The sequence below is a fragment of the Saccopteryx leptura genome, chromosome 5 (assembly GCF_036850995.1).
Source record: "Saccopteryx leptura isolate mSacLep1 chromosome 5, mSacLep1_pri_phased_curated, whole genome shotgun sequence".
NCBI classification, from domain to species: Eukaryota; Metazoa; Chordata; class Mammalia; order Chiroptera; family Emballonuridae; genus Saccopteryx; species Saccopteryx leptura.
This window is the reverse complement of record NC_089507.1, coordinates 178,338,649-178,351,787: the sequence shown is the minus strand read 5'-3', so window position 1 is coordinate 178,351,787 and position 13,139 is coordinate 178,338,649. Positions and strand designations below refer to the sequence as shown.

At 40.4% G+C, this 13,139-nt stretch overlaps 1 protein-coding gene across 2 annotated transcripts in view; it reads left to right on the top strand.

Moving 5' to 3' along the window:
- CFAP61 (cilia and flagella associated protein 61) overlaps positions 1 to 13,139 on the top strand; it is a 384,193-nt gene that overhangs the window by 6,333 nt on the left and 364,721 nt on the right. For both annotated transcript variants that reach the window (XM_066386991.1, XM_066386992.1), the window contains exons 2-3: positions 1,136 to 1,295; positions 11,453 to 11,609. In XM_066386991.1, the coding sequence (XP_066243088.1) occupies positions 11,467 to 11,609 (143 nt within the window). In that variant the 5' untranslated portion in view covers positions 1,136 to 1,295; positions 11,453 to 11,466. The remainder of the gene's footprint in view (positions 1 to 1,135; positions 1,296 to 11,452; positions 11,610 to 13,139) is intronic.

Here is a 13,139-nt window from a genome sequence, read left to right as displayed (position 1 = left end):
CAGCCGAGGCTCCACTGGAGCAAAAGATGGCCTGGGCGCTGGGGATGGCTCCATGTCCTCTACCCCAGGTGCTAGAGTGGCTCTGGTCGCAACAGAGCGATGCCCCAAATGGGCAGAGCATCGCCCCCTGGTGGGTATGCTGGGTGGATCCCGGTCGGGCGCATGCAGGAGTCTGTCTGACTGCCTCCCCGTTTCCAGCTTCAGAAAAACACAAAGAAAAAAAAAAAGAGAAAATATTGTCTGAAATTACACACATGCCAAACCCAAAAAAGAGAGGACTAGGATTGGGACCAAGAGTTTCAAAACAGGATTTCAGATGAAAAGTTCTAGATGTGGACAGTGGTAATGAATGGGTAACATTGTGAATGTACTTAATTCCAGTGTACACTGAAAAGTGGTTAAAATGGGCAGTTTTATGTTGTGTATATTTGACCACAATAAAAGGACCAGATTTCACTATTATTTGTAAAGTTTTAAGTTTTTTTGCAATGAGAACATATAATGAAGTGCATTATAATGCATTACTGTGTAATTAAAAGTAATTCAAAAAATGAAATGTCAAGAGCCCTGGCCAGATAACTCGATTGGTTAGAGCAGGGGTCCCCAAACTACGGCCCGCGGGCCACATGTGGCCCCCTGAGGCCATTTATCCGGCCCCCGCTGCACTTCCGGAAGGGGCACCTCTTTTATTGGTGGTCAATGAAAGGAGCACATTGACCATCTCATTAGCCAAAAGCAGGCCCATAGTTCCCATTGAAATACTGGTCAGTTTCTTGATTTAAATTTATTATTTTTTTTATTTTAAATATTGTATTTGTTCCTGTTTTGTTTTTTTACTTTAAAATAAGATATGTGCAGTGTGCATAGGGATTTGTTCATAGTTTTTTTTATAGTCCGGCCCTCCAGCGGTCTGAGGGACAGTGAACTGGCCCCGTGTAAAAAGTTTGGGGACCCCTGGGTTAGAGCATCGTCCTGAAGCACAGAGGTTGCCTGTTTGATTCCCAGTTTGGGCACATACAGGAACAGCTTGATGTTCCTGTCTCTCTTTCTCTCTCTCTCACATCCTCTCTTGCTGAAATTAATAAATAAAAATAAGTTGATTGGAACTTGATTGAAGGTATGTTTGTTTATCTAGGAAAGTAAGTGTCTATCACGAAGGGGATCGATTGGCTCTGTGGTCATCAACACCATGGAGATGTCTAGGAAAACTGTGGTGTCACCCAAGCTTGGCCATCTCTGATTTTCTTGCCTTGACGTCTCTACAGTGGATGAAGATACCTCAGGCTTCAGGACTGGTGAGAAACTTCTTGAGGTTGACTATTTTGAACCCTGAGAATGTCCTGCTCAATAATAATAATATTAATGATTGCTGATATGTACTAAGCACTTAACTATGTAAGACAGTGTTTTGTACATATAACTCATTAATAAAACTCTTTGAGGTATGCATACTTTCTCTAATTTACAGACAAGGAACAGAGAGTTAGATAATTTGTTCCAGGTCACAGCTATAAGGGATAGAAGCTGGTTCACCTCCCTGGTACTCTAATTCCACATCCTGCGTCTTGACCACGCTCTGATAGCTGGACTTTCCGTGTTGTTGGTCTACAAAGAGAGAGTGTGTGGTGACTCTACCACGGCAGGAGTGGAAATTAAACCAACTTAAAGAAATGCTTATTTAATCTACAGAGTGTGAAAAGAATTCTGAGGCAATATTTAAAACTTTGATGTTATATAAATACCAAGTTTTTCTTCCCATGCAAAATGTGAAGATCTGCCATTCTGAGCCGACATTTCCCCAGGCAACCTCAGGCTGGAGCTAGTCTGGCTTGAGGTTCCCATTCCTCTGCAGTCACCCTGACACCAAGGCTGCAGGATAGTGGCCACATAGCACATGGGAAGTGGAGAAATGGGTCCCTTCCACCCTGGTAAGGAGAATAAATCAGACTTGTACTTAGCCCGTGTGACTTATTTGTTAACTGTCTGGGCTACAGAAACATCTGGACTGCATTGCTGTTGACTTTCTCTTTGTAAATGAATACACTGGTATTTTGTACTTGTCCTCTCATTTTCTATGAGGCTGAGCAATGTATGGCCATTCCCCAGGGCTGGGTTAGCTTTAGTGTGCTGATGAAACCCTTTTGTAAGCCTGCAAAGTTGAGAGTGGCAGGACTTCACTGAGACGAAGTCCATAGGATGAGAATTCTGTCTGCCATCTGCCACCTTCGCAAGTCCCCCTGCATAACCTGCTCCTCACACCCTAACATCTGAAGCTTTATGGTTAAGAACAATCGAGCTGCAGTAAATCTGAATACCAGTAGACCGTGAGGACGGGGGACTTCCTATCCACAGAGACGTCCTACAAATCACTTGAACAGGTGGCAGGGACAGGGGTCTGGGCTGGAAGGAGATGCCCAAGGTTATATCTCTGACCAAACATGTGTGTCCTGAAACAAACCACTTCACCTCTTGGGCCTCAGTTTCCTCCTTTGACTGGAGGAGCTCAGTCCAGTGCTGTCTCAGACCCCTGTGATGCTCAAGGTTTTTGGTAGTTTCACAAAATAAAAACTGTGCAAGAGTATGTATATCTATAAACAACAACAAGCCAAAAATATATTGTGTTTTGAAAGAAAACTATACACACCGTATTACTTAATTTATATGATCTTTAAAAATTGGCAAACATCATCTGTGAGACCGATGTCAGAGTAGTAGATACCTTTGGAGGGGCAGGGTGACGGGGGTGGTAGGCAGCACCTTCCAGGGTGCTAGAAATGTTCCATATTGTTCTTACACTCAATCCCACGGTGAAAAATTATTCTGCCTGTTTTTTTATTTTTTTATTTATGATTTTAATTTGTGTTTACATAGATTCAAGTGTCCCCCTGAATATATCTTCCTCCACACCCTTATTACCCTCGCCCCCCCCATTTCCTCCCCCCACTGCCTTCCCCCCTTTCCTCCAGGATTTGCTGTCCTGTTCTCTATAATGCTGTGTTATGTATATATAATTTCATTAATCTCTTTCCCTTCTCTGATCCCATCTTCTACTTTCCCTCTGACCACTTTCCCTCTGGTCTCTTTGATCCTGCCTCTGCATCTGTTCCGTTGCTCAGTTCACATTGGTCATTGGATTCCTCAAATGAGTGAGGTCATATGGTATTTTTCTTTCCCTACCTGGCTTATTTCACTTAGCATAATATGTAGTTTCCAGGTCCATCCATGTTGTCGCAAAAGGTAAGATTTCCTTCTTCCTCAAGGTCACATAGTATTCCATTGTGTATATGTACCACTGCTTTTTAATCCACTCGTCCACTGATGGACACTTGGGCTGTTTCCAGATCTTAGCTATTGTAAACAATGCTGCAGTAAACATGGGGTGCATTTCTTCTTTTGAATCAGTGATTTGGTATTCATAGGATATATTCCTAAAAGTGGGTCAAAGGGCAGTTTCATTTTTAATTTTTTGAGGAATCTCCATACTGTTTTCCACAGTGGCTGCACCAGTCTGCATTCCCACCAGCAGTGCAGGAGGGTTCCCTTTTCTCCACACCCTCGCCAGCACTTATTCTGTGTTGTTTTGTTAATGAGCACCATTCTGACAGGTGTGAGGTGGTATCTCACTGTGGTTTTAATTTGCATTTCTCTAATGATTAGTGATATTGAGCATTTTTTCATATGTCTATTGGCCATTTGTATGTTCTCTTTGGAGAAGTGTCTATTCATTTCTTTTGCCCATTTTTTGATTGGATTGTTTACCTTCCCGGTGTTGAGCTTTACAAGTTCTTTATAAATTTTGGTTATTAACCCCTTATCAGACATATTGGCGAATATATTCTCCTATTATGTGGTTTGTCATTTTATTCTGTTCTTATTGTCTTTTTTTAAAAAAAATATTTTTTGAGTTAATATAAAGGTATTTATTTTTTAAATTTTTATTTATTTATTTATTCATTTTAAGGGGGAGAGAGAGAAAGAGAGAGAGAGAGAGAAAGGGGAAGAGCAGGAAACATCAACTCCCATATGTGCCTTGACCAGGCAAGCCAGGGTTTTGAACCGGCAACCTCAGTGTTTCCAGGTTGACGCTTTATCCACTGCGCCACCACAGGCCAGGCTGTTCTTATTGTCTTTAGCTGTGCAAAAGCTTTTTAGTTTGATATAGTCCCATTTGTTCATCCTTTCCTTTATTTCACTTGCCCGTGGAGACAAATCAGCAAAAATATTGCTACGAGATATATCGGAGAGTTTACTGCCTATGTTTTCTTCCAGGATGTTTATGGTTTCATGACTTACATTTAAGTCTTTTATCCATTTTGAGTTTATTTTTGTGAATGGTGTAAGTTGGTGATCCAGTTTCATTTTTTTTTGCAAGTACCTGTCCAATTTTCCCAACACCATTTGTTAAAGAGACTGTCTTTACTTCATTGTATGCTCTTAACTGCTTTGTCAAGTATCAATTGTCCATAGAGGTGTGGGTTTATTTCTGGGTTCTCTGTTCTGTTCCATTGATCTATATGCCTGTTCTTATGCCAGTAACAAGCTGTTTTGAGTACGTTGACCTTTGGTATAACTTGATATCAGGAAGTGTGATACCTCCCACTTTATTGTTCTTCAGAATTGCTGAGGCTATTTGTGTTCTTTTTTGGTTCCATATACATTTTTTGAATATTTGTTCTATATCTTTGAAGTATGCCATTGGTATTTTAATAGAAATTGCATTGAATTTATAGATTGCTTTGGGTAATATAGACATTTTAATGATGTTTATTCTTCTTATCCATGAACACGGTGTATGCTTCCACTTCTTTGTATCTTCCATGATTTCCTTTATCAATGCTTTATAATTTTCCGAGTACAAATCTTTAACCTCTTTGGTTAAATTTACTACTAAGTACTTTATTTTTTTTTATTGCAATAGTGAAAGGGATTGTTTCTTTAATTTCTCTTTCAGACAGTTCATTGTTGGTTCATATAAATGCCACTGATTACTGAATATTGATTTTATATCCTGCCACCTTGCTGAATTCATTTATCAGGTCCAGTAGTTTTTTGACTGAGACTTCAACGTTTTCTGTATAGTCTTGTATCATCAGCAAATAATGATAGTTTTACTTCTTTTTTTCCAATTTGAATGCCTTTTATCCTTCTTCTTGTCTGATTGCTGTGGCTAGGACTTCCAGAAATATGTTGAATAAGAGTGGTGATTGGGGGCACCCCTATCTTGTTCCTGATCTTAAGGGGATTTCTTTTCATTTTTGCCCATTGATTATGATGTTGTCTTTGGCTTTGTCATAGATGTCCTTTATCATGTTGAGGTATGATCCCTGTTTCTCTCCTTTGCTGAGAGTTTTGATCATAAATGGGTGCTGGATTTTATCAAATGCTTTTTCTGCATCTATTGATATTATCATGTGATTTTTATCCTTTCTTCTGTTTATATGTTGAATCACATTGATTGATTTGCAGATATTGTACCAGCCTTGTCTCCCTAGAATAAATCCCACCTGATCATGATGTATGATTTTTTTCATGTATTGATGGATCCGGTTTGTTAATATTTTGTAGAGAATTTTAGCATCTAAGTTCATCAGGGATATTGGACTATAGTTTTCTTTCTTTTTAGTGTCTTTGCCTGGTTTTGAAATCAGTATTATGCTCATCTCATAAAAGGAGTTTGGAATTCTTCCCTCCTCTTAAATTTTTTGAAATAGCTTGAGAAAGATAGGAGTTAGTTTTTCTTTGAATATTTGGTAAATTTTCCTGTGAAGCCATCTGGCCCAGGACTTTTGTTTGTTAGGAGTGTTTTATAACTGTTTCAATCTCATTTCATGAAATTAGTCTGTTTAGGTTTTCTGATTCTTCCAGATTGTTTTTTGAACGATTATATGTTTCGAGGAATTTGTCCATTTCATCTAGGTTGTCTAATTTTTTTTTTTGTAGTTTTCAGAAGTTGGAAACGGGGAGGCAGTCAGACAGACTCCTGCATGCACCTGACCGGGATCCACCCGGCATGCCCACCTGGGGGCGATGCTCTGCCCATCTAGGGTGTTGCTCTGTTGCAACCAGGGCCATTCTAGTGCCTGAGGCAGAGGCCATGGAGCCATCCTCAGTGCCCGGGCCAACTTTGCTACAGTGGAGCCTTAGCTGTGGGAGGGGAAGAGAGAGAGAGACAGGAAGGAGAGGGGGAGGGGTGGAGAAGCAGATGGACGCTTCTCCTGTGTGCCCTGGCCGAGAATCAAATCTAGGACTCCTGCATGCCAGGCTGATGCTCTACCACTGAGCCAACCGGCCAGGGCTTCTAGGTTGTCTAATTTTATGGCATACTGTTCTTCATAGTATTTTCTTGCAATCCTTTGTATTTCTGCTGTGTGAGTTGTTACTTCTCCTCTCTCATTTCTAATTTTATTTATTTGAGTCCTCTCTCTTTTTTCTTGGTGAATCTGGTTAATGGTTCATCTATCTTGTTTTCCTTTCCAAAGAACCAGCTCTTGGTTTCATTGATCCTCTGTATTGTTTTTTTAGCCTCTATGTCATTTATTTCTGCTCTGATCTTTATTATTTCCTTCCTTCTACTTCCTCTGGGTTTTACTTGCTGTTCTTTTTCTAGTTCTTTTAGATGCAGGGTTAAATTGTTTATTTGAGCTTTTTCTAGCTTCTTAAAGTATGCCTGTGGTGCTATGAACTTCCCTCTCTGGACTGATTTTGCTATGTCTCATAAATTTTGAGTTGTTGTATGTTCATTTTCATTTATTTCAAGGAAATTTTTTATTTCTTCCTTGATCTCATTGTTAACTCATTTGTTATTTAATAACATGCTATTTAGTTTCTAAGTGTTTGAGTGTTTTTCAGTTTTTCTATTGTAGTTGATTTCTAGTTTCATGCCATTGTGATCAGAGAAAGTGCTTGATATCATTTCAATCTTCTTAAATTTGTTGAGACCACTTTTGTGCCCTAATATGTGGTCTATCCTAGAGAATGTACCATGAGCACTTGAAAAGAATGTATATTCTGCCTCTTTAGGGTGAAAGGTTCTGAAGATATCTATTAAATCTAGTTGGTCTAGTCTATCCTTTAAGTCTGCTGTATCTTTGTTAATTTTCTTTCTTGAGGATCTATCCAGTGATGTTAGTGGAGTATTAAATTTCCCTACTATTATAGTATTTCTGTTGATCTCGCCCTTTATGCCCATCAAAATCTGCTTTATATACTTAGATGCTCCTATACTAGGTGCATCGATATTTATAATAGTTATATCTTCCTGTTGAATTGCTCCCTTTACCGTTATGTAGTGACCTTCTTTATCCCTTACTATAGCCTTTGTTTTAAAGTCTATTTTGTCTGATATAAGTATTGCTAACCCAGCTTTTTTTTCAATTCTATTTGCATGAAATATTTTTTTCCATCCCTTTACTTTCAGTCTATGTGTATCTTTTGTTCTGATGTGGGTCTCTTGTAGACAGCATATGTACGGGTCCTGTTTTCTTATTCATGCAGCTACCCTATGTTTTCTGATTGTAGTATTTAATCCATTTACATTTAAAGTTATTATTGATATGTAGTTGTTTAATGTATTTTTATTCTTTAAATTTACATTCCTCTTTTACTAGTTACCCCCTCCTTTGTTCTGTTTACAGCAGGCCCCTTAACATTTCTTATAGCATTGGTTTGGTTGTAATGAATTCCTTGAGTTTTTTTTTTGTTTTTTGGTCTGAGAAACTTTTTATTTCTCCTTCAATTTTAAATGATAGCCTTGCTGGATAAAGAAGTCTTGATTGTAGGCTCTTGTTTTGTATTACTTTGACTATTTCTTGCCATTTTCTTCTGGTCTCTGATGTTTCTGTTGAGAAGTCAGATGTCATCCTTATGGGGGCTCCTCTGTAGGTAATAGACTGCTATTCTCTTACAGGTTTTAGTATTCTTTCTTTATCTTTAAATTTTTGTATTTTAATTATGATATTTCTTGGTGTAGGCCTCTTTGGGTTCATCCTTAATGAACTCTCTGTACTTCTTGGACTTGTGTGACTTTTTTCTTTATCAATAGGGAAGTTTTCAGCTATGATTTCTTCAATCAGATTCTTTATCCTTTGTTCTTTCTCTTCTCCTTCTGGAACCTCTATGATACAGATGTTATTTCTCTTCATGTTATCACAGAGTTCTCTTAGAGTTTCCTCAGACTTTTTGAGCCTCTTTTCTTTTTCTGCTCTTCTTCCATGCTTTCATTTATCTTGTCCTTTAACTCACTGATTCGATCCTCAGCTTCATCCACTCTGCTTTTAATTCCTTCTAATGTGGTCTTAATTTCTGATATTGTATTTGTCATTTCTGACTGATTATTTTTATTATTTCAATGTCCTTTTTTATACTTGCTATCTCTTTATTTAGGTCAGGGGTTGGGAACCTATGGCTCATGAGCCAGATGTGGCTCTTTTTATGGCTGCATCTGGCTCACAGACAAATCTTTAATAAAAAAATAACGTTAAAAATATAAAACATTCTCATGTATTACAATCCATTCATTTCCTACCACTCATGTTCTTGGTTGCAGGTGGCTGGAGCCAATCACAGCTGTCCTCCGGGACAACACCAAATTTTTATTGGATAATGAGTAATGTACATGGATCGTTGTATGGCTCTCATGGAATTACATTTTAAAATATGTGGTGTTCATGGCTCTCTCAGCCAAAAAGGTTCCTGACCCCTGATTTAGGTGCTCGTTATGTCCATCCATTATTGCTCTAAGATCTTTGAGCATCCTAACAATCATTATTTTAAACTCTGCATCTGGTTATTTGGTTATTTCCATGTCATTCAGATTTTTTCCTGGGTATTTCTCTTGTTGATTCATTTGAGTTGCATTTCTCTGCCTTCCCATTTTGTCTGTGTATAAGAAGGATGTGGCCACAGGAGTTCCCTAGGTGTGGTCTTTCTGCAGGCCCGCCACCCCCTCTGCTGCCACCTCAGGCGTTGGGGCATGGGCATTGCTAGTGCCAACGTGCTTTGGTGGTCACTGCGGCTTCTGCCTTGCCTCTGCAGGCAGAACTGTGTTCATGTGCCTGGACTGCAATCCCTGGCCGAGCCCCTGCCTCCACCCCACCCCAGCGGGTGGGGCTGCGCTCCTGTACCCAGCTGCAAATCTCACTTGGTTCCCTGGCTTTTGCTTTGCCACTGCGGGCAGGAATATAGGCAGGACCACTCTCGTTCCTGACCCATGGCCATGGGTTGGATCGCTTTGTGTGCCCCTTTCAGGGCCGCAACCGGCCCCCCACCTCCACCCCTGCAGGGTAGGACTGTGTGCATCCGGGCGGGCTGCAGCTGCAGCCGCAGCTGTGGCTAGCCCCTGGCTTCTGCCCCCCCCCATGGGATGTGCTCCCACATCCTGCTGCCGCCTGCCCTCTGGTTAGCACTCAGCAGTGTGGGGGTGTTGATGCAGCTTAAACCTTAGCACTCAATACTGTATCCCTGATGTCTCCCTGCTTCTAAGGGACTGTGCTCTGAATGCAGCAGGAGAGCTTCTGTTTGTCTGGTGTCCTGCTTCCCTTTGCTGGTATTGCTGGTTCCAGGAAAAATATTCAGTTTAGATTTGGGAAGTGACTCAGCCCAGAGGTTAGGGTGGCTGTCCCTCAAAGTGTTTTTGCTTTTGCCTCCTAGATTATACTCTCTTCCTGCTACTCTGGTCCTCTCAGCTCTCCCCTTTCCCCAGAGTCCCAGGTGAGTGGTTGTGTAAGAGGTTTTCTGCGCAGACCCTTTAAGATGAATCCTGGGTCTGAGAAATCTGTCTCTTTCTCGCAAACAGTGTCCTGGCTTGTTTTGCAGCTAAATACTGTCCATGCGCCTCTTCTAGGCTCTGGGGCTGCAGGCTGGGACTTTGTTCCTGGGGCCCAGGACCCTCCCCTCTCTGCTAAGCTCCCCTTCAGTCATGCAAGTCCCTCCGGCTGCCACTCACTCCCGGGAGCTGGGCAGCCCTCTCCGTGTTTCCGCTTTTCCTGCCAGTCTCAGTGTGGCTTCTTCAGTGATCCTTGGTTAAAGAGTCCTCCTTTGTTTAGTCCAAAGTTGGTTTTTCAAGATGATTGTTCTTAAAATTAAGTTGTAATCCTCTTTGGTTCTGGGAGGTGGAAGTTGGTACGTCTGCCTACTCCAGCACCATCTTGCCGCCTCTTCTCGCTTAGATATCGTCGATATCTAATCTGCCTGTTTTTGAGCTCACTGGCTAGTACATAACACAGTGTTTTTCCCTGGAAAAGAGAAAGGAGGAAAAGAAAGAAAGGGAGGGATAGATGGATGGAGGAAGAAGGAAAGGAAAGGGAGAGGGAGAGAGGTTGAAATCATTTTGTGGCATATGTTCCTGTCAGGAGCATTCCCCGAAGTGCCTTTTGGAAACATGAGGCTCTCCACTGTTGTTGCCATTAGAGATTCTCCTCAGAAAGGCCATAGGAAAGGCTTGGATACACAGAGGAAGCAGGAATTTCCTTGAGGAAATCCCTAGAGCAGCGGTTCTCAACCTGTGGGTTGCAACCCCGGCGGGGTCGCCTAAAGCCATCGGAAAATACATAATGCATATCAGGTATTTACATTCCGAATCATAACTGTAGCAAAATTACAGTTATGAAGTAGCCACCAAAATTATTTTTGGTTTGGGGTCACCACAACATGAGGAACTGTATTGCGGGGTCACGGCATTGGAAAAGTTGAGATCCACTGCCTTAGAGTCTTTGATGGGCTATGACAGCCCCTCAGCAACGTTATCATGAGCTGCATTTCCTACACTTACTCAGTTGACCACAGCACACTTTGTCTCAAACTCTCTCTCAGTACTGTCAGCCTTCAGGACTCCAGTTTGGGGACTCTGGAACATGGGCAGCAGCTGCCAGTATTTCCCCTGTAACTCTTGACCATATCCATTGGTGGCTAATTAAATATATGAAGACTCTGAGTCAGTTAATACTTTCTTCCAGTATTTTTCAAGCCGATTGTTAGAATAGTTTAAAGCCACTTGATTTGCCTGACCTGTGGTGGCGCAGTGGATAAAGTGTCAACCTGGAACACTAAGGTCACCAGTTCAAAACCCTGGGCTTGTCTGGTTCAGGCACATATGGGAGTTGAATCTTCCTGCTCCTCCCCTCTTTCTCTCTCTCTCTTTTCTCTCTAAAAATGAATAAAATAAAATCTAAAAAAAAATTAAAGCCACTTGGTTTTGGAAACAAAGACTACAGTTGCAGAAATGTCTGGACAGGCCAGGTCTCAGAAACATCGTTCTCCTGGAGAGAAACATGTCAAGTGTTTGTGGTGGCGGTTTTCACTGCCTATCCCCAGGGGAGAATGTGTTGCACCAGCATTCTAACACCACGTTCACGCTGAACGTATGAAAATTGAGTTAATGTCCAGTTTTGTTAGTACTGTAACTGGACTGCCTTGTCATCTCAGATTAACAGTGGGCTGCTTTCTCTCTTTTTAGGACAGGATAAAAAAATGTCAATACTCACTTCTCCAAGAGGAAGGGTCGAAGTCGTTCATTGCCGAAGAACAGAGTCACAGGATATTTACTGTATCAAAAACCTCATTAGAAATTTTACCAATAAGCTGTTTGGAAGAATTAATGTCATCTATCTTCTGTAAGTATGTAGCTGAGTGAGCTTAACTTTATCAGTTTTATGACACATCAGGAAGGGACCCCACTCCTTTGTCCTCGCAGGGCTCAGGTGAGGAAACAGGCAGCAAGAAAATCTGCTCTACTGAGCAGGAGATCTCCGGGAACAACAAGCTCTAAGTCCTGTAACAACATGCAACTTGGAAGGGTTTCTCCTGGGTTTTGGATTCAGGTAAATTTGGGGTCAAATCTCAGCCACACCATCCACTAGTAGAGTCACTTGGGGAAAGTTACTAATATTAGCTACCAGTTTTGAGAGTTTATTTTCTCTCAGGCTCTGTACTTTACCAACATCATCTTATTTAATACAGTGGTCCTTGGATTACAATAGTCTCGACATATGATGTTTCGAGTTTACGACACTCACTCCCATAAGAACTTTAAAAAATTGAGACGTGTTTTGGTTTATGCTGTTAGCGTCATACTTACAGTGTGGGCGAACTGGTTTGGTTGTGCAGCAGAATACGCAGTAATGCCGTATTATGAGTGAGGGAGTTGGTGTCCCCCAGTATGCTTACCTCTGCCATTTTGGCGTGTTTTTATGTTCTAGATTATGATTTCACAACTGTGTTAGGATAGGTAGGTGAGTTAGGCTAGGGTGTGTTTCGACTTATACCAAAATTCGGGTTATGTCACTGTCGTAGAAATGGAACTGTGTCATAACCTGAGGACCCCTATACCTTAATACTCCTCTGAGATAGCCACTATCACATCCATCTTAAAGGTGAGAAAATGGAGGTCTGCCAAGGTCAAGCAGTCAGTAATTGACAAAGCCTGGTTATGCTCTTATTCAACTGTTGTTAAAATGTTCTTCTAAATTTCAAAACATTCACAATTATTTTTTTCTTTTTTAAAATACTTTTTTTCCCTGTTTTCCTTTTTTGGGTACCAGAATATCAATATCTTACAATCTTAACCTTACTATTTTTATTGAAGAAGATAAGAGATAGCTCAGTATTTTGGATTTCATAAAACTTTATATTAAATGCAATTGAAATGATTAAACTAAGGCCAGCATAAGACATTAAAATTTGTAGTTTCTGATCAGCACCCTGATGAATATAGTGTAAATTGGCACAATTTTGTGCAGAGCAGTGGGCCAATGTATATGAAATATTTTAACAAAAGAAAAATATAAGACAGCTCCCCATAATCTGCTAAAGACATCTATAAAAATCTTTAACAAACATCATACATAATGATAAAACATTAAAATTTTCTTTTACTTTAAGGAACAGGGTGACGATGCCAGTAGTCATGACTATTGTTTAACATTGAACTGGAGAGTCTAGCTATTACAGTAATAAAGAAAAAATAAAAAACAAAACAAAACCGAAAAAGAATGAAAGAAAAATTGTTAGGATTCAAAACAAAGAAACAAAACTTACTTTTTGCAGATGATATATTCTCTATATAGAAAATCAGAGTGAAGATGTGAACAGATCATTAGAATTAACACTAAGTTTAAAGTTGTTGGCTACTAAGTTGTTAAACA